The sequence below is a fragment of the Meriones unguiculatus genome, chromosome 10 (genome assembly GCF_030254825.1).
Source record: "Meriones unguiculatus strain TT.TT164.6M chromosome 10, Bangor_MerUng_6.1, whole genome shotgun sequence".
NCBI classification, from domain to species: Eukaryota; Metazoa; Chordata; class Mammalia; order Rodentia; family Muridae; genus Meriones; species Meriones unguiculatus.
The window spans coordinates 4,272,041-4,286,741 of NC_083358.1; the positions used below are offsets into that span (position 1 = coordinate 4,272,041).

The following is a 14,701-nucleotide window of genomic DNA, read 5'->3' on the forward strand; positions in this document are numbered from 1 at the left end:
CAGCCCTTACTTGCTTCTGTAAGCCCAGTGGTAAGGCTGGGCCTGGTCCTCAGACCACCCAGAGCCCCAGACACTCCTCCTCTGAGCTTTCTGTTCTCCCACATCAGCGGTTTTGATGGAGGATAAGCAGACAATGGCCCTGTAATGAACAACCTCCTGGCCTGAAACTATGGCTGAGCCCAACACAGGGAGACCTGCTATTTGTGCCCCTCTATCAGACATACTGAAAACAGGCCAGACAGAGCTAGATTTCCCACAAAGCTTATTTTAGGCCGCTGCTAGGACCTTAAAGCACCCTGACTTTAAGGTGCATGACCTGGGGACAGACTGGTAACCTTGGGGTTTTCTAGAAATTAAATGTGTGTACAAAGGAAAAACTTCCCAGCCCAGTGCTACCCTAGGCCTACAGAGCCTTTCAAAAGCGCAGACACAAGGCTGCTTTAAACTGAAGTCACAGGAGTCACACCTTACAGAAAACATGCAGAACCACGCCCTTGCCAAAACTACCAGTTACAGATACAACTTAATACTCGGGATTTTTGCAATAACGTCCTGTTGGAGGAACAAAAAGGAATAGTACATATTTATTAATTGTCTCCCATGCCAGCCTCCTGCCACCACAAGGCAAGGCGTTAACACAGATGTACAGGGCAATCAAGAAACCCCACTGAATGGCCACACCAGCCCTGCTGGGTAAGGGGCTGTGATATGCTGATGGCAGCTTAGGTGACAGCGACTCGTGCCTGCCTCGACTCACACTCCACCACCAAGTGCTCCTAGAGGGGTACCAAAGCAGTCAGGTGATCCTTACAGGAAGGACTGAGAAACAAATGGTGAATGCTTTCCTGTCAGGATCTTCCAGGACTTCAAAGCAACGCCGAAAACCTCACTGATTCTGAACCACAAAAGAGATGCCTCTAAATACACTAGCTGCTTGGTAACTAGCATCTCAGTGTAAGACATGACCGCCCCTCTGCAACCTGGCACCCAGGCTGACCTCTTACATGGGTAATACTCCAGAATGTTTTCTCAATGGGCGCACACTCACAGCTGCTCTCTGAAATAACAAGTACCTGTCTATCAGGATTCTGAGGATAGAGTAAACAGAGGCCAGCCTCCTCTGTCAGAGAGACCCAGAGGGCAACTGGGCTCTCATGAGTGACGAAGAACAGGGCCCTGGTCCACTCTGAGATAATCCTTGCCCACGGCTGAACATGAGAAACCAGAGTATGTCTTCCAAAAACCTCCCAAGTCTCCGTGAGCTGGGATGGGGCCCAAAGCAGGCTCAGCATCTCAATCCGCTGGACACACGTCAAAAGCTTAAAAGAAAATCCAAAAACAATAATCCTCACAAATCCCGTCAGGATGAGACGGGGACAGTGAAATGGAGAAGTCAGCAGGATTCCGGGGAGAAGTGTAGAGTCAGAGGCGGCTAGCTGTACAACTACCAAGCTGCCTTGAGGGTCCAGAGCCAACAGCCCTTAGCACGGTTATAGTTCCCTTTGGGAAATGCTGTCACCAACAATCCTGCTAACAAGGTGGATGACTGAGAAAAGCAGAGAGAAGTGGCTGGATTCAGAAAAAGTTTCAGGAACACCTTACCCAAAATATAACACTTACACTTTCCTTTGTGTCTATGTGCAAGAGTGATATATAGAAAAATCAATGTCTAATTAAGTCTGAGGGCTTTTTCAGTGAGTAGAAAATAAAAACGTTAACGGATAAGAAAGCATGTTACTCAACTGGACGTCTTTTTTTTCTTCCTCATGGCACATAAACTAGAGTATTTTACAAATAAGGGAGCCTTGAGTTGATAAAAAAAAAAGGGGGGGTCACAGATGCAGAGAGACTAGTGGTGACCAAAGTGAGATGGGAAGGCAAAGTGCCAAGGCTGAGGGGGGGACAGAGGAGGTGGCCTCAGAAGCAAAGGTTCAGCAAGTGGGTCAAAGGGAAAGCCCAATGCACTCAGGACAGGAAGCCAGGCCTCAGGGCATCCCATGCTGGACAACGCAACCACACACATTCCCAAGTGAGTGTCTACTGCTCCAGACCTAGGGTACGCTTAATTTATAGGCAGCTTCAGGTCCAAGTCTTTAATTTGCTCCAGGCTCCTCAAGCTCCCAACCCAAGTGATTCAGCTGAGAAAGACCTTTCATCCCAGGCCTGATGATTTTCCAAAGCGAGGACTCAAAGGTCACACCTGGGCTGGCCTTCCAGGAAGCTGTCAGAAGCCCACAGCACCCCTGAGCCTGAAGGCCTCCCTGCTGCCTGCCCTGGGCTGCCAAATTCAGGGAGCCCCCATTAACAACCCCTCCCCTGGCTGTCTTGGGACAGGGCTGACAGCCAGCTCTCTCCTGGGGAATCTGGCCCCAGCATCTCCAGGTAGACAAGTCACAGCTTCATCTTGCTTTCTACAAACACCACAAACCCCAGAGTCCCAACAGGGCCTACATGACCAAGCGCCGCCTCTCCAAAGCAGGGCACCAGCAGGCTCTGGCTTCCCTCCCGCACTTGTGAGTAACGACCCCACCTGCACCTCCAGCTGCTCCTAGGATGGAGCAGTAACGGAGAACCTTGGCCACCGCAGGGGCTCAAGACCCAAAGATGACTCCGAGCCCTGACGTGTGGGACAGCTCTGTCAACACGAGGTGTCCTCTCGTAGCACCTAAACCACAAACTGCCACCCTGCCTGCCACCCTGCCTGCCCGCCACCCTGCCTGCCCGCTGCACCTCACAGACTAGCTCAGGAACCCAGAGACTGTCCCACAACTCTGCCTTGCAAGCCTGTCACACACTGAACTGTAGGTGTTTTTGGCAACTGAGGGCCGCAGGAGGGTAAGGGCCGGGGTGTGGCAGGTGCCTTGGCATTCTAACCAGATGCATGTGATAGCTGAGTGAACTGGAACAGAAAGACCAGGCCTCCCTGTGACAGAAGAGCCACTGTGCTGGCAAAGAAAAGGCGATGACCCTGGAAACACTGCCTCATTCTATTCAGTGAGCAGGCGATGAGGCTGGCAGGGAGGCTGGGCACCGAAGAGCCTGGAGGCCTCAGGAGCAAAGGGAGCCAGAGGTCCAGGGCTGCACAGCTCTCACCATGACCTGCACGGCCTCGGCCCCTGTGCACCGCTTTGCCCAGCACTGCTTTCTGCCCCCAGCACAGAGGAGCGCACATCACAGTCTGCTGGGCTGCCGGGAGGGTCCCAGACGCACCTGTGCCAGGCACACGGGAGCCTCTCGAGGAACAGACTCTGGTGTCATCTCCTAGTTTCAGGTCAAGTAAAGCCTGAGGGCAAGAGGGCAAATTCAGCGCTAGACAGGAACAAATCCAAGACAAGGCAAGCAGCCTGCACCTGCCAACAGAGCTCTCCCGGCTACAAGGTGCCTCCCCGGTCACCACCACAGTGAGGGAAGGTGACTACCAATGGAGGAAGGGGACCAGGAGGCCTGGGGAATCAGGCCCACATCCTGTCAACCAGAAGACCTCAGGAGACCCAAGTGACTGTCTGCCCGCAAGCTCTGTGACCCTGAGAGAGCCTCTAGCCTGCCCTGCATTCAGTTTCTTCAACGGTGTCACGCATGCTTTAAGGACGTATCAGGCATGCAGTAGGTGCTAAGCAGGAGTCTATTCAACTTTAAAACTTAGCACTCACGTGAGTAACCCCTAAAGGCAGCCACCACAGACCTCACAGAGGGTCTGCTTCCTTCTTAGAAGGCCTAGGCACGACGGTGCCAGCAAGAAAAGGCAAAACCATTAACAGCTCTCTCAACATGCGGGTCAGTTGTGGCCTGTATACCTCCGAGGTGTGCTGGCACCAGGTGTGCAGAAGCTGGCACTGCTGTGAACTCCACAGCGGACAAGGTGGACCCCATGAAGACGAAGCCTCCAACCATTGCCTCTGCTGAGACACAGCGCAGTCCAACGGCCCCGTCGCACTCATTCGCAGGCAGGTAGCCTGGAGGAGACTGCTTACTCCACAGGCGCTTCCAGGAGGAGGGAACCAAATGGAAGAGGCCACTGACTGGGATGATGGCCTGCAAGGACTGGCAGAGCCATGGGGGCCAGGTCTGGCTTGGGCCCACACAGCCACCCTCCACTGCAGCTTTGTAGAAGTCAGCCTCAGGATGACACACGGCTCCTAAGAAAACTAAAATACGGCCCCACAAATGGGAGTTCAAGTAAGAGGGCCTGTTTTTGAACACACCCAGCCCAGATGAATCACGGCTGTCTGTATGTGAGCATGCTTAGAAAGTCAATCTGTTCTGTACGTGACACACACTTCCTAGGCCCACACTACTGGACAGGACTAAGTGTAGACATGGCAGCTTTACAGTTCAAACCGTGTCAGGAGAAGGCTAGGCAGATCCAGACCTGCTCCAGGCACAGGAACCTAAAACAGCAAAGGGTCCCAGCAGGGGAGCTGACTGATGTTGAAGCCTGGCTCCCCAACCCCCTCCAAACCCACCCTCCAAATGAGCCTGTAGTCTCTGGGGAGTGAGGCAGGGAATGGAATCCCAAGAGAACCTCTGAGCCTAGTCCTGAATAGAATGTCAGGGGCCAAAGGTCAGGGAGTCCTCCTATCTACAGAGAACAAGGTCAAGTTCTGCCTGGGTTGGGAGAGGCTGTGGTGAGCTTCTCTGGTCCACAGAGTAAGGGAGACCTCCAGCTAGGAACGCTGCCTGCCTGGCCCAGCCTGTCCTGGAAGCTCCTTGGGCAGCCTTTGTGGGCAGCAGTACTGGGTTCTTGCATCAAGAGACCTCGGCAGGAAGGAGCCAAGACCATGTGGGAGGAACAGACAAGGCACTTCTGTTCAGGTGAAGGCCAGGCCTCACACTGATAAGACGTACGCGCTCCAGAACTCACTACCTGCCACACCTGTTTTAGCACGACAGGGCAGTGGGCACAGGAAGCCTACTGGGTGACAGGGTTCAAGCTACCGAATGTGGAAGAGGGCCCAAGAGGGAGACCGACATCTCAAAAATACAGGGGTGGTGGGCAGGGAGAGACAAGCCTGAGGGGCTCTCGGTGCTTAAGACAAGGCTGCCATGCTGTCTGGCCTGGCTACATACACGACTCCCCTCTGCCTGGCCAGTGAACCTCAGCAACACGTCATGCCTCGGGGGAGCGGGCTTGGCCGAGGCCCACATCTCTCCCTGGACATTCAACTGGGCCTGCAGGAGGTTGCCCAAGACCTCCCCAGAACACTGGCAGCCTTCCTGGCCTCCGCCTGAGCCTCCATTCAGTGCCCCAGCAGCCAGCTCTGACCAAGACTTTGGGCAGGGGCATCACAGTAGCCTTGGGCTAACATCCTGTGGCAACAGCAGCAGCAGAGAAGCTACAAGCATTCCTGTTTTCCCAACCCCAACCGCTTCTCACAGCCCTCCTTAGATACAAAAGGCAGCAAACAACCGACCCCTCTTAATCACCCACCCCTAACTCCCATCACTCCCTTTCTTCCCACCGGCTTCTCCAGTGTTTGTACCCCACTAGGCAGCCACACCAGAATTCTGGAGCAGGGGACTTTCCTTACCTTCAGGAGGTTTATCTGGCCTTTCTCTGGCAATCCTCCCACCTCCACTACAGTCCCCACTGCTGTTTTGAAGCAGGGTCTCATATAGCCCAGGCTGGCCTAGACTTGAAGGTGGTATGAAGAAAAGGTGACCTTGAACTCCTGACCCTCCTGCTTCACGTGCCAAGTACTAGGATGGCAGGTGTGTCACACTCGGGGCAAATGGCCTCTCTTAAATTGCACACTTATCACTGGTAACCCGCCGACACAGGTAACAAACCGTGCTGTGTGTGTGGCAGCCCCTTGTCAGCCTTCAACAATCCCAGCTCCATTCCTCAGGGATCAGGGAGGAGTGGGGAGGGGCACCCCGCCCTCCCCCCACCATGGACTTCCCTCTCCAGTCACCCGCTGTGGCTTCTGGAAAACCCATTATGACAACCCAGCTGGGTACAGAGCTGGTATGGGTGTCCCCAGGATTTTCCCGTAAGTGGCTCATTAACAGAACTGAAGGTCCCAGTGCAAACCCCTGCAAGACCGATTCCTCGGGACAAATGCAAAGAAGACACCATGGTGCACAATTGGCAGAAACAGGCCTCACAGGATTCTGGCTCACTCCATTTTCGGGAGTCAGAGGATTTTTCTCTGCCTCTTTCTTTCTTTCCTTCATTCTGTATCAGTCATTCAGCTATTACTAACCACATACAATCCTTTAAAAAAAAAAACAAAAAAGGCATGGTGTAAGGATGCTAACCTCCCAACTTCCTGAGGAGAGAAACCCGAGGTGGAGCTGAGCAGAGGGGGGAAGGGGCACTTCGCAAAAGGAAGAAAACCACGGGAGTCCATACCAGGGGCCACCACGCCATCACCTTCCACAGGTGTCTACCTGTGGTAGCGGTTCCCTCCCCATCAGGGGAACCAGTGCACCAACCTGCCAGGGGAAGCTCTCCACAGGACAGCGGAGTCCCAAGTCCTTCTCTGCTTTTACAAGTACTGCTGTCCTGTGCGCATCCCCACCAGACGGCCCTCCCCAACACCTCCTGCAAGAGCCTCAAGGCCAAACACCTGCACCCGAGGCCAAAGCCAGGGTACAGCACAGCAGCCCCAGGAAGAGGGCACCTCCTGGGGCACTCAGCCCTCCACCAAGGGGCCCTGCAGCCCCTCAGCTGGGCTCGCTTGCTGCTCTCCAGCTGGGAACCCTTCCCCTCGCTCCACTTCAGCCAGAGGCAGCTTCCTTTCAACAGCAACCCTCTCCTCTGCTCTGCAGCTCCATCCACTGCCAGCATACCAGGGCCCCAGGGAAACTTAACATGATTAAAATTTGAAAGCATTTAAGATGCTCAAAGGAAAGGCATTCTTGAAGTGCAAATCATCAGTTTGGGGAGAAAAGAGTAAATATGGCAGGGGGAGATACCTATACAAATGAAATGCAATTTTAAACACTGCATAAATCGTTTCAACGAGGAGCCCCAGCACTGCAGAATCAGAGAACACCGAGTCCCGGGTTTTCCAGCAAATGCTGACAGCTGGTTTTCGACTCCTCAGTTGTGAGGTGAACTGACTTTCTGGTTCTGCTAACTGGGGAAGAGCAACAGCAGTTCTAACTGGAGTTGTTTAGCAGGCAGGGCACACAGCACACAGCCTGGTCTGGCTGCTGAAGCAGCAGAAACCCTAACAGGATGCTCTCAGACAATCCCCAAAGCACAGTCCTGAAGCCTGGGGCCCCACAGAAAAAAAACACACCAGAGCATGAAGAAACTAACTGAAGATGGAACAAGAGCCTCTCTGTGAGCAGTACCAAACCCAAGAATAAAAGCTGTCTACTTATCTCTAAAAAGACGACAGGCTTTCAATAACCCCGCGCTTCTTGTTTTCGCACCGGTGCTGCACAAGCTAAACAAACCACACATTTTCCCTTATCATGAGAATGAACTAATGTGGGGAGCCTTCTAGTGTTCAAACCCAGTAAGGGATTCCAGACGGCACTCCATGCCTTTGGGGCACCCTCTGCTTCTCTCGGGTTCCACCTGGCTACCTTAATGAGAGCACTACTGAAATTTCAAAACCTGTCAGCACGCCTCTTCCTCGTCCTACAGATCACTAAAGCATGATACTCCGAGCCGGGATTACGTTTTATGGCTCCCTGACAACTGAATTCCCAGGCCCTCAATCTGAATATAGCGGTTTATTCACCCCCCACTTCTTCTGCAGGGGAGGTCTTGGGCTTTCTTCAAACCTAAAGCTTACCCCTTAGAGGCATCCAGAGGACTTTAGTAGGGACACCAGCTACCAGCAAGTAGAGCAACACCCCAGGGAGGCCATTGGCCACAGGTGCCTTCTTTTTTCACTGTGCTGGTCCGAGCTTTGTCAATTTGCTTTTCTTTGTGTGGATGAGAAAAAGCATTGTCAGCAGCCAGACTATTCCCAAGGCCAGATAAGTCTACTGGGGAAGCCAAGTTGGTACAAACCACACCTGCTCTGAGGCACCACGGTTCTCAGGACTTAAAAACTAGCAGGGGTTCCCAGCAAACCCACCATTCACAGAGCAGAGCTGAGAGTCGGTGCCGACTAACTCCACACAGGCCAAGCACAGGAAGACACTGACTGTTTCCGCTTTCACTACTGCAAACATGAACGAAACATGAAATCCTCCAAGCACTAAAAAGACACCTCCACCTCCCTCCCTCCATAACTACAGCTAGGAATAACTCAAAGATGCCAGAAGGAAAAGGGAATCAGCCAAGCGCCTTTGACATCCAGGGTCTGACTAGAAGTAACGTCACTGACAGTCCTTCCTACTCAGGACCTTATCCCCTAGCTCCTGCCGCTTCTACAGCGTCATCAACACCAAGTGAGGAGGGTTACAGATCTTTGGGAAAGATAACTATGTTTTGAAGCTCATTAGCTAGTAAAACATCACAAACCCCTCCGGAGGGGGATGCAGCAGCCCTGAGCAGACTGCACCAACCACCAACTAAGACCTCACGGTCCGCGTCTACGCGGTACCCAAGCCGAGACGGCTCTAAGAGACCCGTGGTTCCCACGGCCACACCACTCGGTCCTCCGCGCCAGACTCATCAGAAACATCCGAGGAGGAGGGACTTGGGGCTGAGAAATGCAAGCGCAATGGGGTAGGCAGTTCCCGCCGCCGTAAGGGGCCAAGGGCCGAGATGGACAGAGCGGCAAATAGGAAGGAGGTCTGGCAGGGCATGGTCAGTCCTCACTGCCCGGGTGCTGCGAGGGGCATCGGGCGGAATCACGCTGGTGATCACTGGGGTTCTAGCCGGACCAAGATCCCCAAGATCCCGGAGCAAGATGCGAGGGTCGGGCGTTCCAGCTGGGCGGAGTGTGGCTCAGGGAGCACCGGATCTCGGGTGACAACGACCCCCGAGATCTCGAAGCAGGGAGTGGGGATCCCGGGCGAGCTGGGCGGAGTGTGCGGGACAGGGGACAGGGAGTCCGGCGGGATGGCGAGCTCTAGGATCCCGGCAAGGGGAGTGGAGCGCAGCGCCTTCGCCGAGACAACAGTCCCCAAGATCCTTGCGCAAGACGTGGCTCCGGGTGCCCGCGCACCGCGTGCGGGAAGCAAGTCGCCGGAGCCAGAACCCCTGGCAGGCGGCGCAGGGCCGGGGCTCGCGCCGCCAGCCTGAGGGCCCGGAGGAAACTTGACTCGCGCATCCGGCCCAGGGTCCCCGCGGCTGCTGCCCCGAGCCGGGGAGCACCCTCCGTGCCCGGAGCCTCCCCGCCGCAGGCCCGGTCGGCGCGCAGGCCTCGAGGCACTCACCTTCCTGCCGGCGCCGCCCCCGCCCGCGGCCAGCGCGGAGCCGCCCCCCGAGTACATGTAGTAGGCGATGCCCAGCACCCAGAGCAGCGCGAAGCACAGCAGCATCCGCGAGCGCCGCCGCATCCTCGCTCTGGGCGGCCGCCGGGCAGCCTGGCGGCGCGGCGGGCGGAGCGCGCGGCGGGCGGAGCTCGGGGCGGCGGCGCGGGAAGACGCGGCGGCGGGCGGCGCTCGGCGCTCGGCGCCCGGCAGGAAGCGGCGGCCCGGCGGCGGGGTCAGGGAGCAAAGGGCGACCAATCGACGCTGAGGGGCGGGCGCGGGGGCGGGGCCTCGTCTCCATGGCAGCGGCGCTCCGCCCACTGCGCGCGCCCGGGAGTGGCAGGTGGAGGCCGCGGGCGCGGGCGCGCGGCTCCCCGAAGACCTGGAGGGGTCCGGTCTGCAGAGGTCGCCCCGGCCCGGCGGCAACCGTCTCTTTTAATAGTTGGACAACAGTGGGTTCTTGGATTTTTATTATTTTTATTTTTTTATTTTTGCTTTTTTTTTTTTTTTTTTAAATACAAGCTCTCATTCAGTCATCCAGACTGGCCTCGGACTCACCATCTAGCCCAAGCTGGCCTCAAACTCATAGCAGTCCTCCTGCGTCAGACTCCTCAGTCTTGGGGTGACAGGCATGCAGCACCCTGCGGTCTGAACAACACTGAGACAGGGAAGGTAGCTCTCAAGGAACTCGCTTGTAAGAATGACCCTGCCTCCTTTTTTTTTTTTTTTTTTTGCCTGCTCTTAAGAGCAAAACTGTAATGGTTTTAAATAAACATGAAAAAGGGGAGAGACGGGTGGTAATTTATATTTTTAAGTCTTTTCTTTTCCATTGGTTGCTTTTTTGAAGGAATGAGGTGAGCAGGTAGCCGGCTCTCTCCCAGCAGCTCTCTGCTGACTGTAACCTTGTCCGTGCCCTTGTGACTCTCTGAGTCCCCATGTCTGAAAAAGATTACCAGTACTTGAGAGGCTGCAAATATTCCTGAGGTCGCACAGACTGCAGGAGGCAGGGCCTGCCTGAGTAGTAGTCTGCCCAATCCTGAACAAAACAAAGGCACAGACAGCTAGCATTTGCCTGCCAGGATCTGAGCCTCACAGCAACTTCAGACTTCTCAGAAGTGAAGAGGAAGAGCCGCTCAGTTCCGGCAGGCGCCCCACTCCGGCAGACGCCCCGTCCCAGCAGACGCCCCATCCCGGTGGATGCCCTTTACCACAGCTGAGATCTTATGGAAGACAGACTTGTCACCCTATAAGGAATCCCAGCACTGTGCCATCCAGGGAAGAGATCTGTAAAACAATGGAGAAGAGGTTCCAGACTTGAAAAGGCCCAGAGTCTTGGGAAAAGTCAGGTAAGTGGGAACACCTGATGCCCTTCAAGGCCTGGTAGTGAAGGGAATGAAAGAAGTGAGAAGGAAACACGACTAACCCTAAGAAATAATGAGAAGAAGAGGCCGTCCCAGCCCGGCACCATCTTCTTTATTTAATTTTAATTTTTGTATATCAATTACAGTTTAGTTGCTTTGTATCCCAGCTGTAGCCCCTTCCCTCATTCCCTGCCAATCCCACCATCCCTCCCTCATCTCCTCCCAGTCCCCTCTCCAAGTCCTCCCCTTCCATCTGACCCTAGCCTGTCAGGTCTCATTAGGACTGGCTGCATTGTCCTCCTCTGTGGCCTGGTACTGCACCTGAGCGAAGGACAGAAGAGAAAGCACTCACCTGAAGCCCAGCTCCCAAGTGCTCCCTAACTGAAAAGTCAAAAGAGAGGAAAGCTGCTACTGCAAACAGAAAAGTGAGCACACGGCTGAAAAGGAATCCTAGCGCTTCATCGCTAACTCCCAGCCCCAACCTGGCCATTGACCGATGATTGCGTCCACCTGTAATCTCAGCACTCCGGAGGCTGAGCCAGGAGAAGACAGGCAGGTAGGCGGGCAGGGAGACAGAGACAGAGACAGAGACAGACAGACAGACAGACAGAGGAGCAGGAATTTGGTCACCAGGAGCCCACCTGCAAGCAGTGTAGGCTTGGCAGCCTACCTGTGACACAGAGCCTGGGAGGCAGGGGCAGGCGGTCTCCAGGGCAAGCTAGCCTCACAATCTGAGAATCCGCACGCTCTGGGTGTAAGGGACAGACCTCATCTCTGTATGTAAGGTGGAGAACTACCAAAGAACACACCACAGGCCAATCTCTGGCCTCCACACCCATGTATGACATGCGCCCATCCAACAGGAACATATAAGCTCTGGCCTTCACACACACATATACATATATGCACACACAAACTAACTTGTATATACACATGCGCACACTATACACACATTCACACGCCAAAAAAGGAAGCATGGAGAGAAGAAAAGAAAGGAAAGAGGAAGATAAATAAGTGAAAAGGCTCAGACAGAAGTTGTTGGGAGCCCGGAAAGAGGAGTAACGTACATGAATTGGAATCCCTAATGAGGAAACTCCAAAAGCAAAACAAAGTTGATATTAGATTTTAATCTCTGAGCCGGCGGTGGTGATACACATCTTTAAAGTCGGCAGGTGGGACAAGGCTCTGGGTTTGAGCACAGCACCCTCACCACCCAAAAGTACTTTCCAGTTTAACGGACACTTCTCAACACTGCCGTCTGCAGACAAGCCGGGAATAAGGGAACCGTACACTCTGCACCAGGGGCGACTTCTGCTCGCCCCGGGGAAATGCTGAGGAATAACCAGGACATGTGTTAGCATGTCAGTCAGATACCTCTCTCTCACTTAAACCAGCAAAGGGCTGGGTGGCTCAGGAGGTACCAAGCTTGCTGCATGAGCAGAAGGTGCTGAGTTCAGATTCCCAGAACCCACAGGAAGTCACACATGGTCGTTACTGTACTCACAGCTGCTCCTTTGATGAGCTGGGAGACAGGAGAATTCCCAGAAGCTTGAGGCCAGCTAGCAACAAAGAAACCCTGTCACCAACGTGACACCAACCAAGATGTGAGCCACCCAGGACGGTGTCCTCTAACCTTCAGATGCATGCCGTGACACGCACACTTCCATAAACACACATATCACACCACACACAGACACACACACACACACACACACAACCTATTACAATTCAAAGGTAAGAAAGTTAGAAAGATGTAGATGTAGGCAGGTATCACACTTCCTAAGAGAAACGCAAAAAGTAAGGCAAACAAAATGCACTCTCACACACGCAGGGCCGGAGTGCCAGCCAGGGACCCTCCGGGCACATGGACTGCAGATAAACAGGTATGAGCCAACGGCCAAAGTTCAGAAGCCGCACACCTGGTGCTTTTCCTCTGGAGGATCAGCAACTCCCTGCAGGAGAGCCACAGGGGAAACTCAGCAAAGGAAGGATGTGCCGCAGTCTGCAGACTAGAAAAGCCAAAGACGGCTCCTCGCAAAACTACAACCAGGATTAACATGGGCCAGCAATTCCACATGTGGGCATACACGTAAGAGAATGGAAAAGAGGGGCTGGAGAGATCCTCCACAGTTAACAACACTGACTGTTCTTCCACAGGACCAGAGTTCAATTCCCAGCACCCACACGGCAGCTCACAACTGTCTGTCACTCCAAGACCTGACACCCTCACACAGATAAACATACAGGCAAAACACCAATGCACGTAAAAGAAAAATAAAGTAAGATGTTTTTAAAAAAAAATTTTTTTAAATAAAACAGAAGACATGCAAGTCTATAGCAGCATTGTTTACAAAAGCCAGTGTAGGGGTGATGACACCAACAGACAATGGATGGGTAGTCTCCAGTGGTGTGACGTTCACCCCCAAAAGGAAAGGTATACTTGCTATATGCCACCGTGTGGGTGACCCTTGAAGACATTACATTAACGCAGACCCAAAAGGAGAACCGCTATGACGTCACTGATAGAGAGCTGATAGGGAAGTCAGAACCATCAGAACAAAAAGTAGAACGGAGACTGTGAGGGGGAAGAGGTGGGGGCTCGCTGTTTAGGAGGGAAAGAATTTCGGTTTGGGAAGAGGAAGCTCTGAGCACGGGTGGCAGAGAATGTGGATGCTACTGACTGTCACTTGGGAAGGACTTGGGGCTGGGAAGATGATTCAGTGACTCATACAAGCCCTGGGACCTGGGTTCAAATCCCCAGCATCCATGTTTCAAAAATATATATCCCAGGCTGAAGAGATGGCACAGCAGTTAAGAAGGCACACTGCTCTTCGTGAGGATTCAAGTATGATTCTCAGCACCCACATCAGGCAGCTCACTGCCAGTTCAAGGGAATGCAATGCCTCTGGCCTTTGTGGGCACCCATACACACATGCACACGCCTGCACACCCACGCGCTTAAAATAAAATAAATCATTTTTTTTAAATCCAGTGTGGATATGTGAGCCTGTAGTCTGGGGGCTATGTATTTAAAACAACAACAAACCAAGGCCAGAGCTGTAGTTTCAGCTAGTGGAGAGCTTGCCTGGCACATGGAAGTTCCCTCTCAGCACTTCGGAGGCCAGTGCGGTAGCACATACCTATAACCCTTTGCACTGTGCACACAGGAGGCTCGCTGGGGCCTTCCAGCTGCCAGCCTGGCCCCAGGGGCAGGGGGAGACCCTGTCTCAAGGGAATAAGGCAGAGATGATAGAGAAGACACCAGATGCTGTCCCCCTCCTCTGCACACACATGTACCACACACACACACACACACACACACGTTTTTAAAAAGTGATTGAAATGGTCAGCTTTGGCTATGTGTGTCTTACAGAAAATAAAGACACGAACAAATGGCAAATTGAAGGAAATTATGTCCATATATGTAGGTAAAGGAAAGATATTTCTGGTATGTAAAAAAACTTAAAACACGGGGGAGGGGTTCCGTGAGAAATGGGTGAAACTATAAACGATTCCCAGTAACAGTCTAAAAAGAGCCCTGTGTGCAAAATGTTAAACTTCACTCCTTTTCAAATTAAAACTACACACATACTCTTTATCCCTCCACCAACTGGCAAAAACTCAAGAGCCTGACAAAACAGTCAGCAAGACTGTAAAGAAGAATAAGGCAGACTTCTGTGAGCAGATACACACTGATTCCAGGACGTGCTAGGATACAAAAAAAGCAAGTGTCAGAGAGCATTATCATATGCTGCTTTTTTACATTAGAATGAAGAAAATAAGAAAACATAAATATATCTGCTTGTTTGGGCAAAACACACACACTAATGGTGAATCAGAAAACATTAAGATTGGTGAGCCAAAAGCTGGCTATAGTGTCTCATGCCTGTGAATTGCAGCAGTTGGGAGCTAAGGCAGGGGGATTGGGGCTAGCCTGGGCTACATAGTGAATGCCAGGCCAGCATGGGCTATAATGTGAGATCCCTGTATCATTAAAAAAGAAAAAAAAAAGGATT

At 53.1% G+C, this 14,701-nt stretch overlaps 1 protein-coding gene across 1 annotated transcript in view; it reads right to left on the reverse strand.

The window, feature by feature from the left end:
* Nucleotides 1–9,505, reverse strand: part of Galnt2 (polypeptide N-acetylgalactosaminyltransferase 2) — a 112,388-nt gene extending 102,883 nt beyond the window's left edge. The window contains exon 1 of the mRNA XM_021650113.2: nucleotides 9,289–9,505. Coding sequence (XP_021505788.1) covers nucleotides 9,289–9,411 — 123 coding nt within the window. The 5' untranslated portion in view covers nucleotides 9,412–9,505. The remainder of the gene's footprint in view (nucleotides 1–9,288) is intronic.
* Between the last annotated feature and the right edge of the window lie 5,196 nt (nucleotides 9,506–14,701).